At 34.0% G+C, this 20160-nt stretch overlaps 1 protein-coding gene across 1 annotated transcript in view; it reads left to right on the forward strand.

The window, feature by feature from the left end:
- Nucleotides 1-20160, forward strand: part of LOC105249481 — a 275314-nt gene that overhangs the window by 211995 nt on the left and 43159 nt on the right. The window contains exons 5-6 of the mRNA XM_025409271.1: nt 9633-9760; nt 18548-19456. Coding sequence (XP_025265056.1) covers nt 9633-9760; nt 18548-19456 — 1037 coding nt within the window. The remainder of the gene's footprint in view (nt 1-9632; nt 9761-18547; nt 19457-20160) is intronic.

Genomic DNA, 20160 nt, shown 5'->3' on the forward strand with positions numbered 1-20160 from the left:
AACGTAAAGTCCCATTTTTTTAAAAGATTCCATATATTAGTTTCGGGAAGAAAGAAACCCTAAATTTAGCCTTAGTTCCTGTTTAATATTTTTGTCCAAAAATGGGTCGTAATTTCTTAAACGCTTTCATTCGCATAAATTTATCGATACAAATTTTTAATCGTGTTTGGAACTTGCATAACGAATATGTACAGCATGTACTTTTGAGAGATTTGTGAAAATAGATGTCACGATTCAAAAAAATGATGTACCAAAAATCTGTAATGTTCGAAATTCGGATGTAAATTTATTCGAAAAATAAATAACCTTTTATATTTTTCGAACAAATGTGCATCCGAAGAGTTGCAAGAATTTTTTTCAGAACGACTGGCGCGTAAAAAAATTGCAAATTTAAGACCTGTATTCTGTGGTTATCTTCCCAAAAATCGGTCATAATTTCGCAAACGCTCTTTCGGTGGCAACGACCTTATCGTAATACTAAATTTCTCGTTGCGAGAGCGCATGATGAGTCCTCGTGTGCGTGTGCATGTAAATGTGCGAACGCGGCAGGATGCAACGTACGTACGGCACGTACGTATGTAACCAGCCACGCCATAATTACGACGACGTAGTTCCGTAATGAGATTTTCGATGGTTTCAGCGCGAATTCCGGCATGTTGCGACCAAAGAGAACGATGGCGACGATAGGATTCTTGCTATTGGTCATGGCGGTTGTAAATATACTATTAATCATTTAATTCAGTATATTACGTAGTTAATATTCATCTCTGCGTTCTGGAATTGTTATGTTGAGTAAATTGAAGCACGTCAAGATCAAGTTAAATCAAAATCGCGCATCGTACGCTTCGTCATTATAGTTCTCGATCATGGAGTTTTTGTCTATGAGTTTTTTTAATAAATTAGAAGTTGATGTCTTCTTGACGATGAACGAGCAAATTTTTTGATGACGTTATCATTCCCAGTAATGTTCGATATTTTTCTCTCGAAAGCATTTTTCTCTCGGTACTATTATCTTTGCAATTAAATTTGTTGGACTAAACTTATATTCTTCTTCTTGCGGGTTATCATCTGGATGGCGGTTCTTGTAGCGAAATTAATCTCGTCCTTAATTAGCGTTAATATCGAAGTTCGGCGCGCGCGGAACGCGTGCAATCCGCGCGAGTGCAGCGCGAACTTCGATAAAACTTTTCATTTATCGCGCAGTGCTGAAGTTATTGCAACTTTCTCAGGATATGAATAAAGAGTAATGTAGCGTTGCCTTCATCGCAAATACCATTACCTTCGTATGTTCGCCCAGCGTGAAATACGATTTCATATTCGTAAAATGTAATTCCAGGACGCTTTAGAATGCAAAATCTGTATTCGCTGATTGAGAAGAACATTAAGCGAAGAACATTACGTTTGTTTTGTTACTGAAATGTATAAATATAGATATTTGCAAAGAAATAGTACATTTGTGGAAATCATTTATTAGAATTAAATAAAAAAATAAATATATTAAATTTCTTTTCTCTTTCTTTTACTCTCTTTCTCTCTTTTACTGTATGTATTTTTTATAGATATTATATTCGGATTAAAAGTTATATATAATAAAAAACATTAATAGATCAATAATAGAGGATATGTATGTACATATTAAATGTAATTAAATGTACTTATCGATTATTAAATATTTATGATATTTCTTGTATTCAAAAACGAAAGAAAAAAATTATATTATATAACAATATCAATGTCGAAAAACAATTATTTATTGTTTTATATAATTTACAAAGAAATATAAAATTAGCAGGAGAGAGGGAAGAGGGAGAGAATTAATACACGAATGTTCATATTTTGGAGCATCGATAACAAACTGCGTAATTTTGGATAATGAATGATTCAAAAGACGGTAAATTATTTCTGGCTTTTTAGTCCGACGTCATCAGTCAAATGAAATGCAACTGCGTCGGTGCGCTATTTCGCAAAACCCGGTAACCGTGACCGAGACTGAGAGGCAGATTGCACGAATTAATTGTCGACCATTCGAGCGTAATTAGCGCTAATTGCGAACTTTTCCCGTATGTGAGCGCACGCCCAACGCTCACAATCGGAGAATGCAGTTGCAAGTGCGAGTTTCCGGCGGAACTTCGAGCTTACCGACTTTGCCTGACGTAACTTTCCGAGAAAAGCGAACAAAAAGAAAGAAAGGAGAACGAGTAAAAGTGGTTCGGTAGGAATAGTGGAGAAAAGAGAGACAATCTTTGGTCGCGATGAGAGAAATGGAAAGCATGTATACATGTATGTAAAAGTATACAAGTGCAGTTTAGTGCCTAAATTTCTTCTTTTTTGATCTACAATAATTATATACGTATGTAGATATTCTTATAGTAATTATATACTATACAAACATTTTTATTATAAGACTCTCTAAAGAAGTAAACCGGTAAACAAAAAGAAATTTAATAAATATTTATTAATGACTTCTTCATCCTATATGTTTATGATTCTTACAAGAAATTTTTAAAAGTTTATTTTTAAAAGTTTATTTTTTTAACAGTTTAATTATCCAAATAAACATTTATCACATTGACATTTTATTTTTATTCTAGATATGACATATAAAAGAATAAAAACAAGATTATACAATATATATACAGGATATATCTTAAAAAGCTCCCACTAAGCAAATAGCGTTATTCCTGATTAAAAACCGAGTCGAAAAGTCCTGAACCATTTTTTTCCATAATGCTTAATAAAGCAGTAATTAATGAGTAAAGTCGCGCCAATAAAAAGACAAATTTCCTCGTTATCAACATATGAAGATTTGGATAAGCAAAAAAATAAACTGTTTTGTGTTAATTTTTAAACAATTCATCTTTTTAGAAATCTTTTTAATATTTAAATCTGATTAATTATTTAATGAATCTTGAGGAAAAAAATGGTTCAGGACTTTTCGACTCGGTTTTTAATCAGGAATAATGCTATTTGCTTAGTGAAAGCTTTTTAAGATACACCCTGTATATATATATATATATATATATATATATATATATATATATATATATGTATATATATATGTGTGTGTAAAATGAGATACGTGTTTGTTTCGAATTGCGCAAATAGATACACGTAAGATCGAGATATCTTGTACATGCATCTCGTATATGCAAGACATCTATAAATATATAATGCGAGTTTCGTTCGACGCGGGGGTTCGACTAAAACGAGAACCAGCGAATCGCTTTATGAATTTTAATGAGATCGTCATCTTCACGTGATAGGTGTAAGGGTTGTCTCGTATCGGGCTTCATATTCCCGCTGTCAAACAATCCTTAGCCAAGCTGCTAGTCGCAAGTTCCTATCATCACTAGGATCTTACAGATCGGAAAAAGTTCTATGAAAGATATTGTGAATTGTGTGTGAATTGATGATAACACTTTAGTGAACAATAAAAGTCAAAGTATCATATGCGAGAAGCCTACAATTTTGCAAAACAAAAATGAACAAAAAAACAATTATTTAAATTTAAGTAAATTAAAGATACAATACACAATTAATTTTGTATAATTTTTTATGCAGAAAAAAAATTATTCTATTTTGTAATTTTAAAGAGCAAGCACTAATTTTGAATATGTGAGTACTGTATGTACATATTGTTACACTTTTTATAGTTTTATACTTGGAAAGAACATTTGTTTGAGGAGCTCGGAAAATCTAGAGATAGCGAGAAGGTGAGAGGAAGGGCAAGTGGAGTCGAATAAAAATAAATGGCTCGACTTTTCGGACCTCTCGCATCGTTAATCATTCGAACGCGGGCCTCGATAGGCGCATGTATTATTCAGTAGCTTTTCGATGCCGGTTATGCATAGCTTTTGTCGATGTTGAAGTGGCCGCATTCGTCGAAAAACCTGTCGGGCTCGTGTGGAAAAGTGGCTTGAGCTCGCTTGGGCTCAGGCCACTGCAAGGTAGATCTCTATTGCGGACGGTATCGGTCGCATATGGGACCCTCGATGTAATTCATTCGTGATAATGCGGTCATTTTATCGCGGATCGTAATAGGATTTTTAAGTAGCCCGTTTAGTTTCCACCAAAATATTGCCTATAGAGAGATAAATAATTTTTATACGTACGTGAAATGTAGCATTTTTTTATATAAGAGCTACTTCGATGTGTGTGTCTAAAGAATACGATTCCAAAAATAATGATTATTATTAGTATGAGAAAAATAGAGATACTATAGTACGAAAATGAATTAGCTTTTCACTAACAGTATTCTGATTAATCCCATTTCTCCAGGAAGAATTAACATTTAATGAATAATTAAACAGCCCAGCAATATATATATATACGTCTGCGAATTAATTCTGCATCTTGCATAATAAATGAATCGTGGAAATCGTAATATCCTTCCTGATGTAACGATATTAAGCGAATTTTGACCTTTCTCTACTTGCACTGCATATTAAATACGTGGTAATATTTCAGAACACCGCGTGTTTATTGAATGTAAGCCGTGCTTCTCGCACAATTTCCTTCGCGATACTTGCCTATACATAGCAAAATCCGCTTCACATCCGTTTGTTCTCTTAGAGATTTCAATGTTGCATGAACAAGAATGTAATTACATAAATCGTAAATGTGTGGTTTTTAAAATTAGAAATTAATCGCTTCTTTCTCTCTCTGTTGAAACATATTTTCTATAATTTTAATCGTTTATTAGATAAAAATGAATAAAAATGAATGATTTAAATGAAACAATTATTTGATAATAACTATTACATCAAAATATTTTATATATTTAAAATATATATATATATATATATATATATATATATTTTATCGATACTGATTCAATAATATTATGTTGACAATATTTTCCTAACTTCGTTTTCTATTGAGGACAAATATTTCCTGTCTTTTGGCAGAAGATTTACCTTTCATCTATCTGTTCAAGCCGCATTATAATGGCTCGAACTCATGCATAGGATTATGGTTTACCTTCGAAGCAGAACAAAACCACCGGTCGGCTGCTGAACACGAGGAAACGACATCTCGTGTGTCTGTCGTCGACATTCCCAGTCGTGGAAACTCCTACGAGCTATCACGATTTCCTCCGCAGAAGCGGCTGACTAATTTGCGTCTGTACTACTTCGCTATCGATTCCTCGTGCGAATTTCGGTCTCATTCGACTTTATCGGAGCACGAATTTACGTTCCACAAAATCGCGACAATAGTATTTAAATGTCTATTATTCGAGCAATAATTAGTTTCATTAAATATAATGAATTAGAGAAAAATAAGAAAATTTGAGAATTGCACTTTTTAACAGCATTTATAAAAATTTATAATTATAATATACATATATATAAAACTCTTTTATATACGTTTTTTTGTTATTATTTAATATTATTTAATATTATTATTTAACTGTAAAAACTCTAAACTTAATTTTTATAAAAGTTTTGATAAAGATCTGTTATAAAGCATATACCCATTTTATCCTGATGTGGTTTTATTTAACTTCTTCATTTACACACACACATACATGAATACACACACACACACACACACACATTTTATATATCAAAAATTAATGTTTCGTAAGATATCTTTTTTATCTTATAAAAAATTCCGGAAACTTTGAAGATTGAAGGAAACTTCAGGAAGAACCATTTTTATACGTTGAAAAACGAATTGTCTCAGGACGTGGACTTTCTTCGAAACAGTTTTCTCAATTGATGGAGCGGAAACGGATACGCTACTTATCGATCGGATATGAAAGGCAGGAGGAACGGATCCGGGGAAATCGATATATGAGGTTCATGAATCTTTCTATTCTATTGTTTCTTATATTTTAGCCGGTTATACGCATTCATATTGCGGTGCAATTTATTTACGCCATTGGCGCAAACGCGCGGGTCACTGGGTCGCGAAATTCGCAGCTGCCACATGAATTTAGTAGTAGCAAAGCGATCAAGTGTATAACAATAGAATAACGATGTAGATAAGTATAGACAATACGCGAAGAAAGGAACAATATAAAATATTAGCAAATTAATAAATAGAAATTAGGCTCTGTAATGTATTAAACAACAACCCGAGAAAAGAGCGATTAAGAGCCACCACGGATGGTAGTGCGTAAAAATTTTTAAAGATTAGTAATTCGTGAAAATTAAAACGCGTGAAAGACTTATGCATATATTTTACTTGGTGCATTAACCAAGATATAGATTCTCAATACCGAGAATACTATAAGACCCCTCTTTACCTGAAGAGACGTGGACGAAAAAAATATCGGGGCGAAGTCGCTGAATCGGGAATCGAACCCGAATCTTTCGCTTAATCGCTCTTTTCTCGGGTTGTTGTTTAATACATTACAGAACCTAATTTCTATTTATTAATTTGTTAAATTTACGCGGAGCTAATTTTAGATGTGAATATAAAAATAAATTTGTTATTTACTTGTTAAAATAAAAAAGATAATCTTAAAAATACATTTATTTTTTATGTATATTGAAAAACATATGCATATGAGATAGAATTTTTTATATCAACAGGATCACGAAGTCAGTCAATTGTTTTCAACAGTTATAAAATTCATGTTTCCGATAAAATAAAATTCTTGAAAAAAAGAAGTCTCGAGAATTCTCGTTTCCAATCTAATTTATGTATTACGTCACTCTTGGAACGTTTGAGGATTCAAAGTAGTTTTTTATATCCGATAACTCCATTGTATTTGATATAAAACTTGCTTTATATTTTGTTACTTTTATAAGATTGACATTGGAAAGATTGGAAAAACAATTTATTTATGCATATTATTTATTTTATATATTTTACGTCTTACAAAACTATAGATCTTATCATTTCCAATCAATTTTATTGCCTCCAATCTCTTATATTTGATTTATTTTATAATATATTATTTTTGATAATATATTATAATGTATTATTTTGAAATTATAATAATAATAAATTATTATAATATTCTATAATTTCGAATTATTTAAAAAAACTGATCTTAAACATGTAAAGCATTTATTAATATTAGTATATAAAGAATCAAACAGTTTAAAGTATATTATTTGTTTTTCTTTAAAAATTCTACAGGTCTCTGTAAAGAGAAATAATAATAAAGCATTTTAGATTTTAAGATATAATAATAAAATAATTCATCAAAAAGAAAGAAAAGAAGCCAAACAAAATCACGCGATGCGGAATGAAACGTAACTCACGTTTTGGTTCTTATGTGGACCCTTTGCACCCTTTGATGCGTCTTCCTCGGTTTCGTCTCTTCAGTTCCAGCTTTACCATCTGCTCGCTTTTGCTTCCTTTGACCTCTAATTCGACGAGCAAGATTCACCGTAGCGTGTGTGCTATTAACCCAAATAATTTTAAGCTCGAGAGTCTCCACATCGAATTTCCTTTTACCTATGTACTATGTGCTCTCCCGTCCGTATTTTTTTTAGTCCCATCGAAAGAGTGACCAATGCCACGTTGACTCGAAAAAAAATGGGGTTAAATGTAAGTTTAACATGCTTAGAGAAAACATTTTTAAAAAAAGATAATAAGTAAATGAATTACGTAATTATTAACCATTGCATAATTATTAAAAATTGCTCCTATAATTATTAACAATATTACATCGTTACAATATTATTATCGTTGTTAGTTTTTTAATTCATTTTAATTGCCTTACATCCATTGTGCTTCGTATATACAAGGAACTTGTGTGTCAAGGTACTTTTTACCTGGTATATATTTATTTTGCGCTATCACAAAACGATCGAATGTAATTTCTAATTATCAACGCGACAATCTTAATTACTCGACGTGTCATCGATTGTATCGCATTGTATCGAGCTGTTACTTGGCGGCGAATTGTTGGTGCACAGGAAAAGTTCGTTAAGTGTTCCTGTGTAAGTTCAAAAGTCAATTGGTCGAGACTCTCGCGTAAAGTTTCTCCGTTACCCTCGACGGAAGAAGGGAGGAAAGAGTTGAGTACGGTTTCGGTTCTCGATCAGGGTTCTCGCGCCAGATATGGCGCACGGTGTAACCGCGATTGACTTTCTGAAGCTAACGGAAGTTTTACCGCAGAGGGGAAGGGAACTTCTATTTACAACTATGATGGTCAAAGTTTTCCGTTGTAATCCATAGTAATCCGTAGAGCGCGTGTGTGAATTGGATCTATAAAATAACAAGAGAATAAACAATGACACACTGAAGCTTTTCTTATTTTTAAAAAATTCTCTTCTAATGATGATCTTCCCACAATGAGCCGTTTAATTGGAAATGCTCCTGGCTATTTATTAGTATTACTTGAACAATCTGCCGTTTGCATATGCTAATAAAAAATGCTTTTCATGTTTTTTCCCAAAAGTTTATATAGCATTTTCAATATCAAACTTTCTCGGGAATATTCGAAATATCGCTTTCCAATTCTAATCTAAACACGATACGTGCTCTATAGATTCGTGAATTTCAATCTGTTCGTATATTCTGGAAATATATCAGTAATGATTAAAACGAAACATTGCTTAAAGTTTAAATATTGTATAACAATATATTTATGTATAAATAATACATTAGAAAACTTGACATATATAAGATTAAAGTAGTAAAATAAATAAAGTATTAAGAATTATGTATTATTACATCGTGCACTTTTATACCACTATTTCATTATTTCTACGTAAAATTAATTTTACTTTGGTATTATATTAACTTTAACGTATTCTGGAGTTTCTATAAATTTAATCGAAAATTGTATAAGTTTATTATCTTTTAAATTATTATAAAAATTGTGAATCTTTTATACAATTTATATACACACATATAATTATATGAATATATAATAATTCTATATTATATCACGTGACATAAATAAAACTTTGCGAGCTTATAAAAGATTATTCCTGTATCCGCTGTATTATAGTATACATATACACTGAAGATAGCAATCGCTAATTATGCGCATATTGAAATTCCGATATGTATCGTGTCGATAATGTCTTGCAATTACCGCGGATTATTGGAACACAGACGTGAGCAAAAATATTACGAAATATTGAAGGTACGGCAGGTCGGTGAATATCGGAGTTTGCGTATTTTAATATTTATTACGGCTATTGGGAGGCCACACACAGATGTAGGGCAATGTATTTGGCAAAATGCCGATATATACACATATATATTTGATGGCCAGTCATTAATCCTCCGCGAGAGATTTACGCGACCGATGGCGAGGCGGGAATTCATCGCGATTAATTAATAATATTTATAAAGCAATGGGTCACGCAGCAATTACAATGCACCACAATGGCCCGTTAACGTGATTTTAAATCCTGCATTTAAACGTGCAGCGCAAGCTTCTCATTTATAAAGTTGACGCCTTAATGCATTTTTCTTTTTATTATCACATTATTATTTTGTTATTTACTTTCATATATTTCTCATTAATTTTTTATATCCTTAGTGCAAGAGTCGCATTCTTTTATAATTAATGATCCACATAGTATATGTATTCATGAAATATAATGCTTTAAGGTATTTTCTAATAAATTTTTCTTTTTAATCTAAAGCTGGCGGTATAAATCTTTCGGCAACTACATTAGAGAGATAATAACCATGTTTTATCATTACTGTTTCAGGGATGCTTGCCATGAGTCCTGGACGCAATTGCGACTATCGCCAATGTTCGGCTGCATATGCCCGAATAATCATATGAAGCGGCGATGCGACAAGATCTTCTTGATGGTGAACCATAATCCTTGCGTTGGTGAGTCCAACTATAATACGCGATTCGTAAAGTTCTCTGTTATTCTCTCTATCCACGTGTGTTCGTATATACTTTCATCGTACACGTAATTGCGTGTGTCGCGCGCAAAATTTGCGCCGGTTTCCCGTCAACGAGCAATAATTGCTGCTTGATTGTAAAAAAATAAGGATTTAATGTGTTCTATTACAAAGAGTATCAAATTGTAAATTAGTAATCGTACAAAAGCTGTGACACTGCAAAAGCAAACTCATTATCAAGTTTAGTTATTAGTAGAAATATGTTCGCGGATTTGAATGCCGAATAAATAGTTGAGCGTTTGTTAATCAAATTTTATCAAGGTGCATAAACGCGCATGTGTGTCGCGTGACGCGTAAATACGTGTACGGGATTTCGTTTGATAACGAATTTTATCGTAAATTGAGATTCGAACAGACTGTTGTGACATGAATGAACGAGTACAATTATATCAGCACTTGTGAAAGGCAATTGTCGGTGTTGTGAAATAATTTTCAATATTCATAAGAAGTTTTTTCTCTATCGTATATGCGTTGAGTCTATGGGGTTTTACCCTTGCGTGTCTGTCTGTGTATCTTGTACAGAATTCTCATTTTTATTTTTTTGTTGATGTATACACTGGAGCGTCCATGTCGATCCTGGAACACAGCGATAAATCTCACAATCAGTGGTCTCTTTAGTGTAGATTCTAATTGATAAAAATTAACTACATTTTACAATCGATTTAAATTTCCCAGTATTTCAAAGTATTTATTTAATATATAATATTATAAAATATATATTTCACGTGTATTATTTCATATATATTATTTCATTTTTAACATTTCTTTGCGAGAAGACGCATTTTTATGTGTAACATAAAAATGCGTCTTCTCGCAAAGAAATGTTAAAAAATATAATATAAATTTAAATTACCTTTAAAATTATTTCTTATTCGCAACATTAAATAAAATTTTGCTTATATTTTACGGTAATGTGAAGATGATTGCATTAATCTACAATACTTTCAAGTTTTTGCAACAAAATATGAAGTTTGTTATCAACAAAGTACATAGACGAGAAGGCTCATTGTTGCATCGCTCTCGCGTTTAGAACGCTGAGAACTGACATGTACTAAACTAAAGCCACTTCCTGTTACTGCCTCATTTTTTCCCGGGCGTCAAAGTTGCGGGTAAGGTAGGATGCTGCTCGACGGGGCAATTACTTTTAAGCGGCACTGCGGTGTTCAAGGCTCGTCGGAGAACGTTATCCTCACCCTCGGATAAAGCTACTTTCTTTGTAATTAACTAAAGAGAGGGGAGTTGCAGGCATTAAAATGAAGATAACAATAAGCCCTCTAATTTCGAGGAAGATAATAAGTGATACTTTAAATATATGGATTGTGTAATGCAACAGTTAGGAAACAAGATTTTTTTTAAATATAAATATAAATTTCAATTTCATTGAAGAGGGGTTTCATTTTATTTAGAAATGTTCCAATTATAACTTCAGCTACGTTATATTACTATCAAGATTAAAATATTATATCTTAGCAATTATAATATTTTTCACAATCCTTTTTTATATCTTATATTACTATTTTAATACATTTTTCGGCACACAATTTTTTTCTATAATTTTTAAAACTATTTCTTATATATTAATAATATATTACTATTAATTATTTCCATAGAGATAGTAATAAATTTAGGAAACTTAATATTTTGATGTGATAAACTTGATAATATCATTTATGAAATATTAACAAAAGCCAATAGGTATGCATTTACATTTATTTATTCATATTTGCCACATTTTTGTTATAATTAGCATTATATTTAATTATTGAGATATCGACTATACGTCCAGGATCGACGACGCTTCCGCTCGTGCCTCACAATCGTAATTTAAGGCAACATTTAAGATTCAAGCGTGCAGTGCGCGCACACAAAACGTAAGTATCTTTACACGCATCACACGCATGTGTGACAAATGTGTCTCTTGCGTTGCGTTTGACGAATGAAGCGCGCCAACGATGCATATGCGAGCGATGAATGCGGCATACACACTCTACGATATAGCATTAACATTTGTGGAATGCGTGACTGGTCGAGAGCAGTTTTGCAGCACGGAAACATAAGCGAACAATTAGTTATTACGGTAACAATGTTATAACGTAATTAACCTCGACGTTACACGAACATAATGTACTACAAACATTTCGGTTTAGCTCTCGGCGGGGCAAACTGCCTTACTTCGCGAAGAAGAAATCCTGCGTCTCTCTTTCGACCGCAATTTCCAATTAATTTTAAATGTTATACATTACTGTCGATGACAGTTCAGCCATAACAGGTGCAAACTAATATAATTTTATAATTAGCGACACAACTCTCGTAGCGAACTCAAATGGCAAATGCGTCTTACAATCTGGAAACATTATTCTTTCGGTCTGTGAACCAATGAGTTTTAAACAGTTATTACGAGCAAAAATATTGCGCTGAAATGAATAATGTACTAAAAGTCTTGCAAATCGATAGATAGAATTTTAATTTTAAATTGGAACTATTGGCTATTTGTGTCTCTTGTATAAAGTTTAACTTTTTTCACCATCGAAGATTTGATCGTTTTGCTCACAAATAATTACTATAATGGTACAATTATTATTAATCGCTCTTTCTCTCAAAATATATATAAATATTCAGATAATATAATTATATTTTTCGATAGCTAATTGAGCAATACATATTGTATTTTTTATTTACGTTTTTTATCTAAGAACTTTTCATAAAGGGAATAAAATATATTTGCTAATTATGAATACTTGTGGACAAAAGGTTTTTCTAAATTTTATTTGAAGAATTCTTTATATTCTCTTTAAAAGCGAATCGGTTTTTTGTTGCTGTCTTTTCTGTGCAAGGGGAGTTAAAAATAAACCATACGTTTGAATCGCGGTAATGCTAAACGACTCGTCTGGTATGTAAATCTGGATCTCGAATTGAAATTGGAAGCGCGATTTTAAATGGGCCGGCCCTTTGCCATACTCCATTCTTCTTTCCCCAAGATATCGAGCAACCAGACGGTAGGTGTATGAATAGCAATGAGGGAGAAAGGAGAGTGAGAAAGGAGAAGGAGTGCCGTTCGAACACGAAATTTATTTAAACGCTCCAACTACTCCTCCGCAATCGAATTAAATTACTTCTTGTTGTTGCAAACGATCGAATCTTCGACATGAAGTATTCCAGACTTGCCCAATCGTATCTATCGATCATTCGATTACGTCTCTATCTTTGTGCAAATTGCAAATTAATTAGAAAGAAATATTTGGTTAATCGATATTCACGGTCTTCATATGATTATCGCGGTTTAATAATCATCCGTTATCCAAATCATAGATAACAATTTATGTTATTATCTAAATGCTAAATTTAGTAACTATTAATGATTATATCGAACAAACGAGAGACGATTATCGTTGAAACTGAATAATTTCAATATGAATTACAGACTTGAATATCATATTTTAAATTCTCTATATCTCTTCTATATATATTCCATCAATAATTTGAAATTATAAGGTAATCGTTAATAAATCAGAGATTTATAAATAGGTTCAAAATTTATAACTTTAATAAATTGAATCAATTTCCATCTTTGATTTCTATTATTTTACATTGATTATGATTGATTTGTTTTACATATTGTAGCACACATGCACATACTGAAATATATATATTTACACAATATTTTTAATTGCATTATCTATAATTACTTATTTGTTCATCTCCTATTTTTATCCTATTTTTATCCTAATTTTATCTCCTATTTTTATCCTAATTTTTATAGTTGATAATGGGTGTAATAATTTTCTCGCATATAAAATATTAATAAAAGATAATAAAATATTTTTTTTATAATATCATATATAATAATTGAAAAGAATTAATATACAAAGGGAGCTTTATGTCTGAAATAATTAAAGAAAATCTGTGGTCAATCTCGTTTATTAATTATCTATAATTATCTATAATTAATTTTCTATAATTATTATCTATAATATTATTATCTATAATTAATTAATATAAAAATTTGAAATATCTAAATTATCATAATATATGATCACTTGTTTTTAAGCACCATATTTCTTTTTTCACAATTTTGTTCATTACTTTAAAAATCAAACTGTCTTTTTAATAAAAAAGAAATCTGATTCCGACGAGATCGTCGCTCGATTGTTAATCTTGAGCACACAACATTCCGAAGGTGCAATATTTCTAGTAACGTGCGATGTTTCAATACTGCCATACACAGCTCTGATACCTGACATCTACCCGAATTTAACGGCCACGATATTTCAGAGATATTTTTACTATGATGTGTGTAAAAGTACGAAAATTTTCAAAATATGAGGCACTAAACTCTTTCTATAACTGTCATATCTCTCTCCAAATATCACCAAGCTTCCAGCTATCTTGGTTATCGCTGGGATCTATTGCATCTCACGTTACTCATCCGAGGTTAATAAAAAGAAGCACACCGACGCAGCGGAGCACGAGACACTCAGAATCGAAGACGTCTCGAGACGTTCGATCGTTACCTCGAAGGGGTTCGTTGAGGGAGGCGAGGGGAGAGACGGGGGTCCTCCTTGCCGGTCCGGTACACGAAAGGAAGACGTTCGTCCTCTCCTCCCTCCCTCCCTCCCTTCCCACGATAGAGGGTGGCCCGAGGAATCGCGCGCGAGGAGATCGATCCTCGAAATCCCGGAACGCACGAGAGAAACGTCTGCACGAGAAAGCGCACCCCGGCACACCCCCCATGAGGACGCACTCCGCCCGGGGAGGATTCGCGTTCCGAGACCAATATCCTTGCCACCGTCCTTGGAGGTTATCCCCGAGAGTGTCTCTCGTCTCATCCGTCTTTGCGATCTTGCACTACACATATATATATATATATATATATATATATATATATATATATTTCTATCGTGTTTATATACGTCATGAATATTTCGTCGTGCCGCGCGATCACTCGCGCTCCATCGACAAACGCGAGATAAATCGACGAGACGGGGAAAACCCTATCGAGACGAAGCGGCGTCGTGGGAATATCGCTGCATAATATTCGCGATTGTGCGACTCTTAGCCTAATCGGATTGCCTGTTTTAATATTAATGGTCGCATTATATCGAGCATAACGATATATCTTTGGAGATGTTATCATATTGATCTATTCCCTTCTGTAGTCTTGATGAATAATCGACGCAAGGTGTATTGTTATATTTTGATGATTATTGTTACATCGCGTTTATATTCAATCTTCCAAGTTTTCACGTTCTTATAAAAAAAAAATCCAAACTTTTCCAATTTACCTCGTGCTTCAATTCAGTGACTTATCAATTCTTTTGTACTGGATCTACCGCGATAAAATGATTGACAGGACTCAATCGACACTCGCGCAATTTTCCTTTGTTGTCATAAATCCACTACGACGAATCTCGACGTCACGATCGGTCAAGATTGCTCGTATCGTGAAATATGAATCGCGTATACTTGACGGATGAAGCGCGAGCTCGAAGTGGAGGCGATAAGCCTCCCGGATGATCCTACGGAGAGCAGGAAATCGTGCACCGCATGTCGTACTTCTGCATGCTGAGAATCCGCACTGGAGAATCGATGAATCGGCACCCGCATGTCCGTAACTTACAGCTTGTTTTCTATCTAAAGTGTGTAGCCTGTTAGTGTGTGTAGTGCCTACTACGACTCTATCTACTCTCTGTACTCGACTCACTATACTCTCCCCTTCGTTTCCCATCGTCAAACGATTTATTACGGAAGACACCAGATCGATATCAGGGTTTATTCGACGGCAAATGAATCGCGTCAACGATTAAAATAAGTTTGACTATTTTGATACTTAATAAAAATAAATTTGTCTAAAGCATTTAATGTCGTTTCTCTATATTCTAGTAGAAATATCCAATAGGTAAGTATAGCGAAGTATCTTGTAAAGTTTTTTGCTTTAACATAATATGTTTTGTTTGAAAAATGAATAATCAAGGAATTGGACGAGTTGAATTCTGGTGGTACATTTAATCCTTATAAAGATATATAATTTAATAAATAAATTCAATAAAATAATTATATCTATTTAATTATATCTATTTTTTCTTTTCTTAATTATAAAAGTATAGCGAAGCATCTTGTAAAGTTGTTTGCTTTAACATAATATGTTTTGTTTGAAAAATGAATAATCAAGAAATTAATTGGACGAGTTGAATTCTGATGATACATTTAATCCTTATAAAGATATATAATTCAATAAATAAATTCAATAAATAAATTATATTTATTTAATTATATCTATTTTTTCTTTCCTTAATTATAAATTTACCAAACTCGCAATAAAAGGATTTCGAAATAAAAAAAACATGCAAGGAAAGAAAAATATAATGTATAATTAAGCACGGGAGAGGAGGAATTACGGTACGCACGGTGGGAATAATTTATTCGGATCTCCGTTTCGTTTGCGAACGATCGACGTGGAACAGAAGGTTAACGCTCTTGGTCGGCTGCCTCGTGACGATCCCTCGGGAATCCCAAAATCTCTTAAGAACGAAATCACGCTTGGCGAGCCCCGCGTCACACCGGGATAATTTCTCGCGTGCAGTAACGTTCAATGCGAGGATCCCTCGGTCCTGAGTGGAGTTTCAGGTTTCGGTGGAATTCCCGAAGGAGCCCGAACGGTCTCTCAAGAGGAGACGCCGGGTCGTCTGTCGATTTCGATTATCGGCTGGTTCGTTTAACTTCGTATTCTTGCCGGCTTCTTATTTTGCGCCCGACAAACGAGAAAATGCTAACGTCGTCGCGAGGTTTACGGTGATATTTACAGCTCGTTAATAATGCTCCAAATAATTCACACAATTTGGTTAATTGTTAGCAAGCAATAGTTTAAGAAAGTTGATTGAAACACTTAAGCTTCGTTAAAATAAGGTTCATTGATCGAATCGATTTGAAACATTATAAGCATGTGGAAAGTGTAAAATTGCGAAAGAACCGAATTATGTAATTGACATTAAAAGGATTGAACTCGAGGATCGCTTTTGAAGGTTCAACTTGGATTGGTTTCGATTGAATCTCGAATTGGTTTAAATGGCACTTACCATTTCCTCTCAAACACCATTTCATGATTTTCCGAGTGTATTTGCGTTTGTTACTGCTTTCGCAAAAGCAATTGGATCAAATTAGTTTCATGTCAATTGAAAGCTTAAGAATTAAAAGCGAATTGCGATAAAGGTAGATTTTTTAATTAATGGAAAAGAGATCTTTCGCGTTGTTATTTGTCCGAGTATATCTTCTATGCTTAATATACATTTTAAAAGCGATTTGTAATAATATATTATTGGTTGTTTTTTTTTTCTACAAAACTGGATCCAATTTTCACAAGTAGTTTGAGATATAATAAATTAATCAAATTTTATTTTTATACAATTTGCTTTTATTTAATAAATCCAATAACTGAAATTTTTTTATTGCGAGTATATCCAGAACCGCTTTTTTGTTACTAATGTGTTATTTCAATTATCAACGCACTTGGAATGATTAAAAATCCAGATATATTAAAAGTGCACTATGACAAAGTGGGATTTTTAACCGACTATTAAAAAAATCTGATAATAGCAATTTTATCTATTCATTTGCAAACGTTAATTTACCTATTCATTTATGAACGTTTTAATTTCTTTTATTACAATTTTTCTTAATACATCCACGTATTTGATATTTCAAAAACAATTGGATATCACGGTCTGCAACGAAGCATTGTTCGTTGATTATCTTATATGCAACGTGGTACAAATTGCCCGGTTTACTTTCGCATGTATATTTCCTTTCTATAATTATAGTTCTGCATACAATAATGCTTCTTTCAGTATAATTTACCTCATATACTTAACATTTTGACATATTCATTTTCCTTAATTCTCAAATATGGAACAACAGAATGACAGTATTATCATATTTCCCATCTCTCATAATTTCTTTCATCGGTTTTTTCATAACAAAAATATTTAAACAAACAAGTATTTAAAGAAAGCAATTCTATAAAAACATTTTCACGATTTAATATTCGATGACAAGAATTCGAAATTTATGCGAAAAATTAACATTTGATAAAATATCTTCTAAAATCGATACCAAAAGTATTAATATCCTTTAAATTAAATATCAAAGAATAAGTAAAATTAAATGCTATTTAAAAGGGCAATATATATAATCTAGATTTATATTTAAAAAAAGACAATTGATTTAAATATGTTTTCATTAAATATCTCATAATAGTTTATCGTTATCATTATAACATTATTCCTTTCCTATTTACTTTATATCTTTTCTGTTACCTTCTAAAAAAGTTCCGGATACCAATAAAATTTCCAAGGACGATTTCCAACACAAATGTATAGATGCATTTAGTAACTGAAATGTGTTTCATTAATTTTTGATACGTAATGTTACATTCATAATTTCGTTTTCGGAGCATTCATGATCTTTAGGTCGCGACAGATACATAAGCTAGGGACCTCCCCTTCGCGGCGAGATCCTTCATCAGTGTCCGTTATGCCGATGCACCATAATTACCATTATCACTACCACCACCACCACCATCACTGTCACCATCACTATCGTCACGACACTTAACCCTACAACAACAGCACGCAGACCCCGCACGTTGCGTTACCGATGGCGAACGCGCACCCTCACTCACTCCGTTCTCGTCCGCGGCTCTGCTTCTGTGTTACAGAGGTCCTGCCCTCCTCCACCTCCGTAGACCTGTCGGGCACGGATTCGGCCCTGTACCCGTTCGACCCGCAGCAGGAGAACTACCAGGAGATCTGGTTGCCACCGACCAGTATGTACCCCCATTTTCTGTTCCCCTGGACCGCGCGCACCCCATCGTACTACGATCCTGACAGCACGTACGATTTACGGGAGTCCGGCGATCGACGCCAAGACCATCACCGTCACGGCAATCGGCATCATCACGGCTACCAGGAGGCGCCGGAGCGACCCGCCAAGCCAGCCGTCCTCGTCGTCGAGACGTACGATCCTCGGATCGATTTGCACCGGTACAAGACCGACGTGAATCGGTACGAGGATCGCGCGGCGACCTCGCGTCCTCCAGGCGCTGATCATCCGGATCGATCGATAGATGGATCTTCTTCCTCCTTCTCCTCCTCTTCTTCTTCTTCTTCTTCTTCCTCTTCTTCTTCTTCTTCTTCTTCTTCGTTGTCCAAGCATGATCGCGCCTCCAGCACAGTGCACCTGCAGCCCCAAAGCGAGCATGACGCGCACCTGCACCAGCATCGGCACCAACACCACCATCACCAGCACCACCACCATCGTGAGCACCCTGCACTATCTGCACCGCCGTCCGTCGTCGCGACGCTGTCGTCGTCGTCGGCGGGCTCGTATGCGTCGGCGGCCGCTCGTCCCACGCCTACCGTGCTGGACGAGCCGTTAGGGGCACGCGGGCCCGGCCAGGCCGAGCCACCCCGGCTGCCGGTCCCGAGGAAGTTCGCGCCCAGGCCTACCTACGAGCACCGCGCGATCGTCGACGACGACGATCTCGATGACGAGATCAAGCCAGGCGCGCTGCCCGTCGACCGGCTCTTCGATTCCTTCCAAGTCTTCGAAGGGTTCGTCGACCAAGGTTCGTACTGAGCCCAACGAGGCGCTCGAAGGATCTTACTTTGAAGGAAGCTGTCCAGAGATAAGTTTAGGATACTCTGGGAGAAGATGTCAAGCCGCGCGAGCACTGCGATAGGCATATAATCGTGTTTTCTCTTGAATCATACTTTGACAGCAGCAGATTCGAAAAATTAGAAATGGAGAAAAATAATCTGACGGCCTGAAAAATTTTTAAGTAGAGTCGGAAATGTGATCGATCGAGATAAAAAATCTGTTAAGTTTAATTATTAATTGCGATGATTAATCAAATAACGAAGTGAAATTTTTTAGAATTTGATTCAAGATAGAATTTCAAGATAGCCATTTGCCTGCCAATGTTCGCTTCAATAATTTATTAACGGTAAAAGGAACTGAATTATTAATTATATAAATAAATATATAAAATAGGTAGATTATGAATAAAAATATATTCCTATCTTATAGCATTGCAATAATAGCAGAAAGAATTAATGTGAGAGACTTCCTGAGCAAAGAGAAATAGCAATGATTAAAAATTTAAGTTTCTAATTCTAATTATTATATTCTTTTATAATTCTTAGGTTGGAATTATTCTGATTCTTTAAAGATAATTTTTTAATTTATTAGTTATATTGTTTCAAAAATATTAGAATTTATAATAAGTATTTTATTTCATTTTAACGTAGTAATGAATTCTAATTATTAATT

The sequence above is a fragment of the Camponotus floridanus genome, unplaced genomic scaffold (genome assembly GCF_003227725.1).
Source record: "Camponotus floridanus strain SB8 unplaced genomic scaffold, Cflo_v7.5 scaffold10, whole genome shotgun sequence".
Classification (NCBI taxonomy): Eukaryota; Metazoa; Arthropoda; class Insecta; order Hymenoptera; family Formicidae; genus Camponotus; species Camponotus floridanus.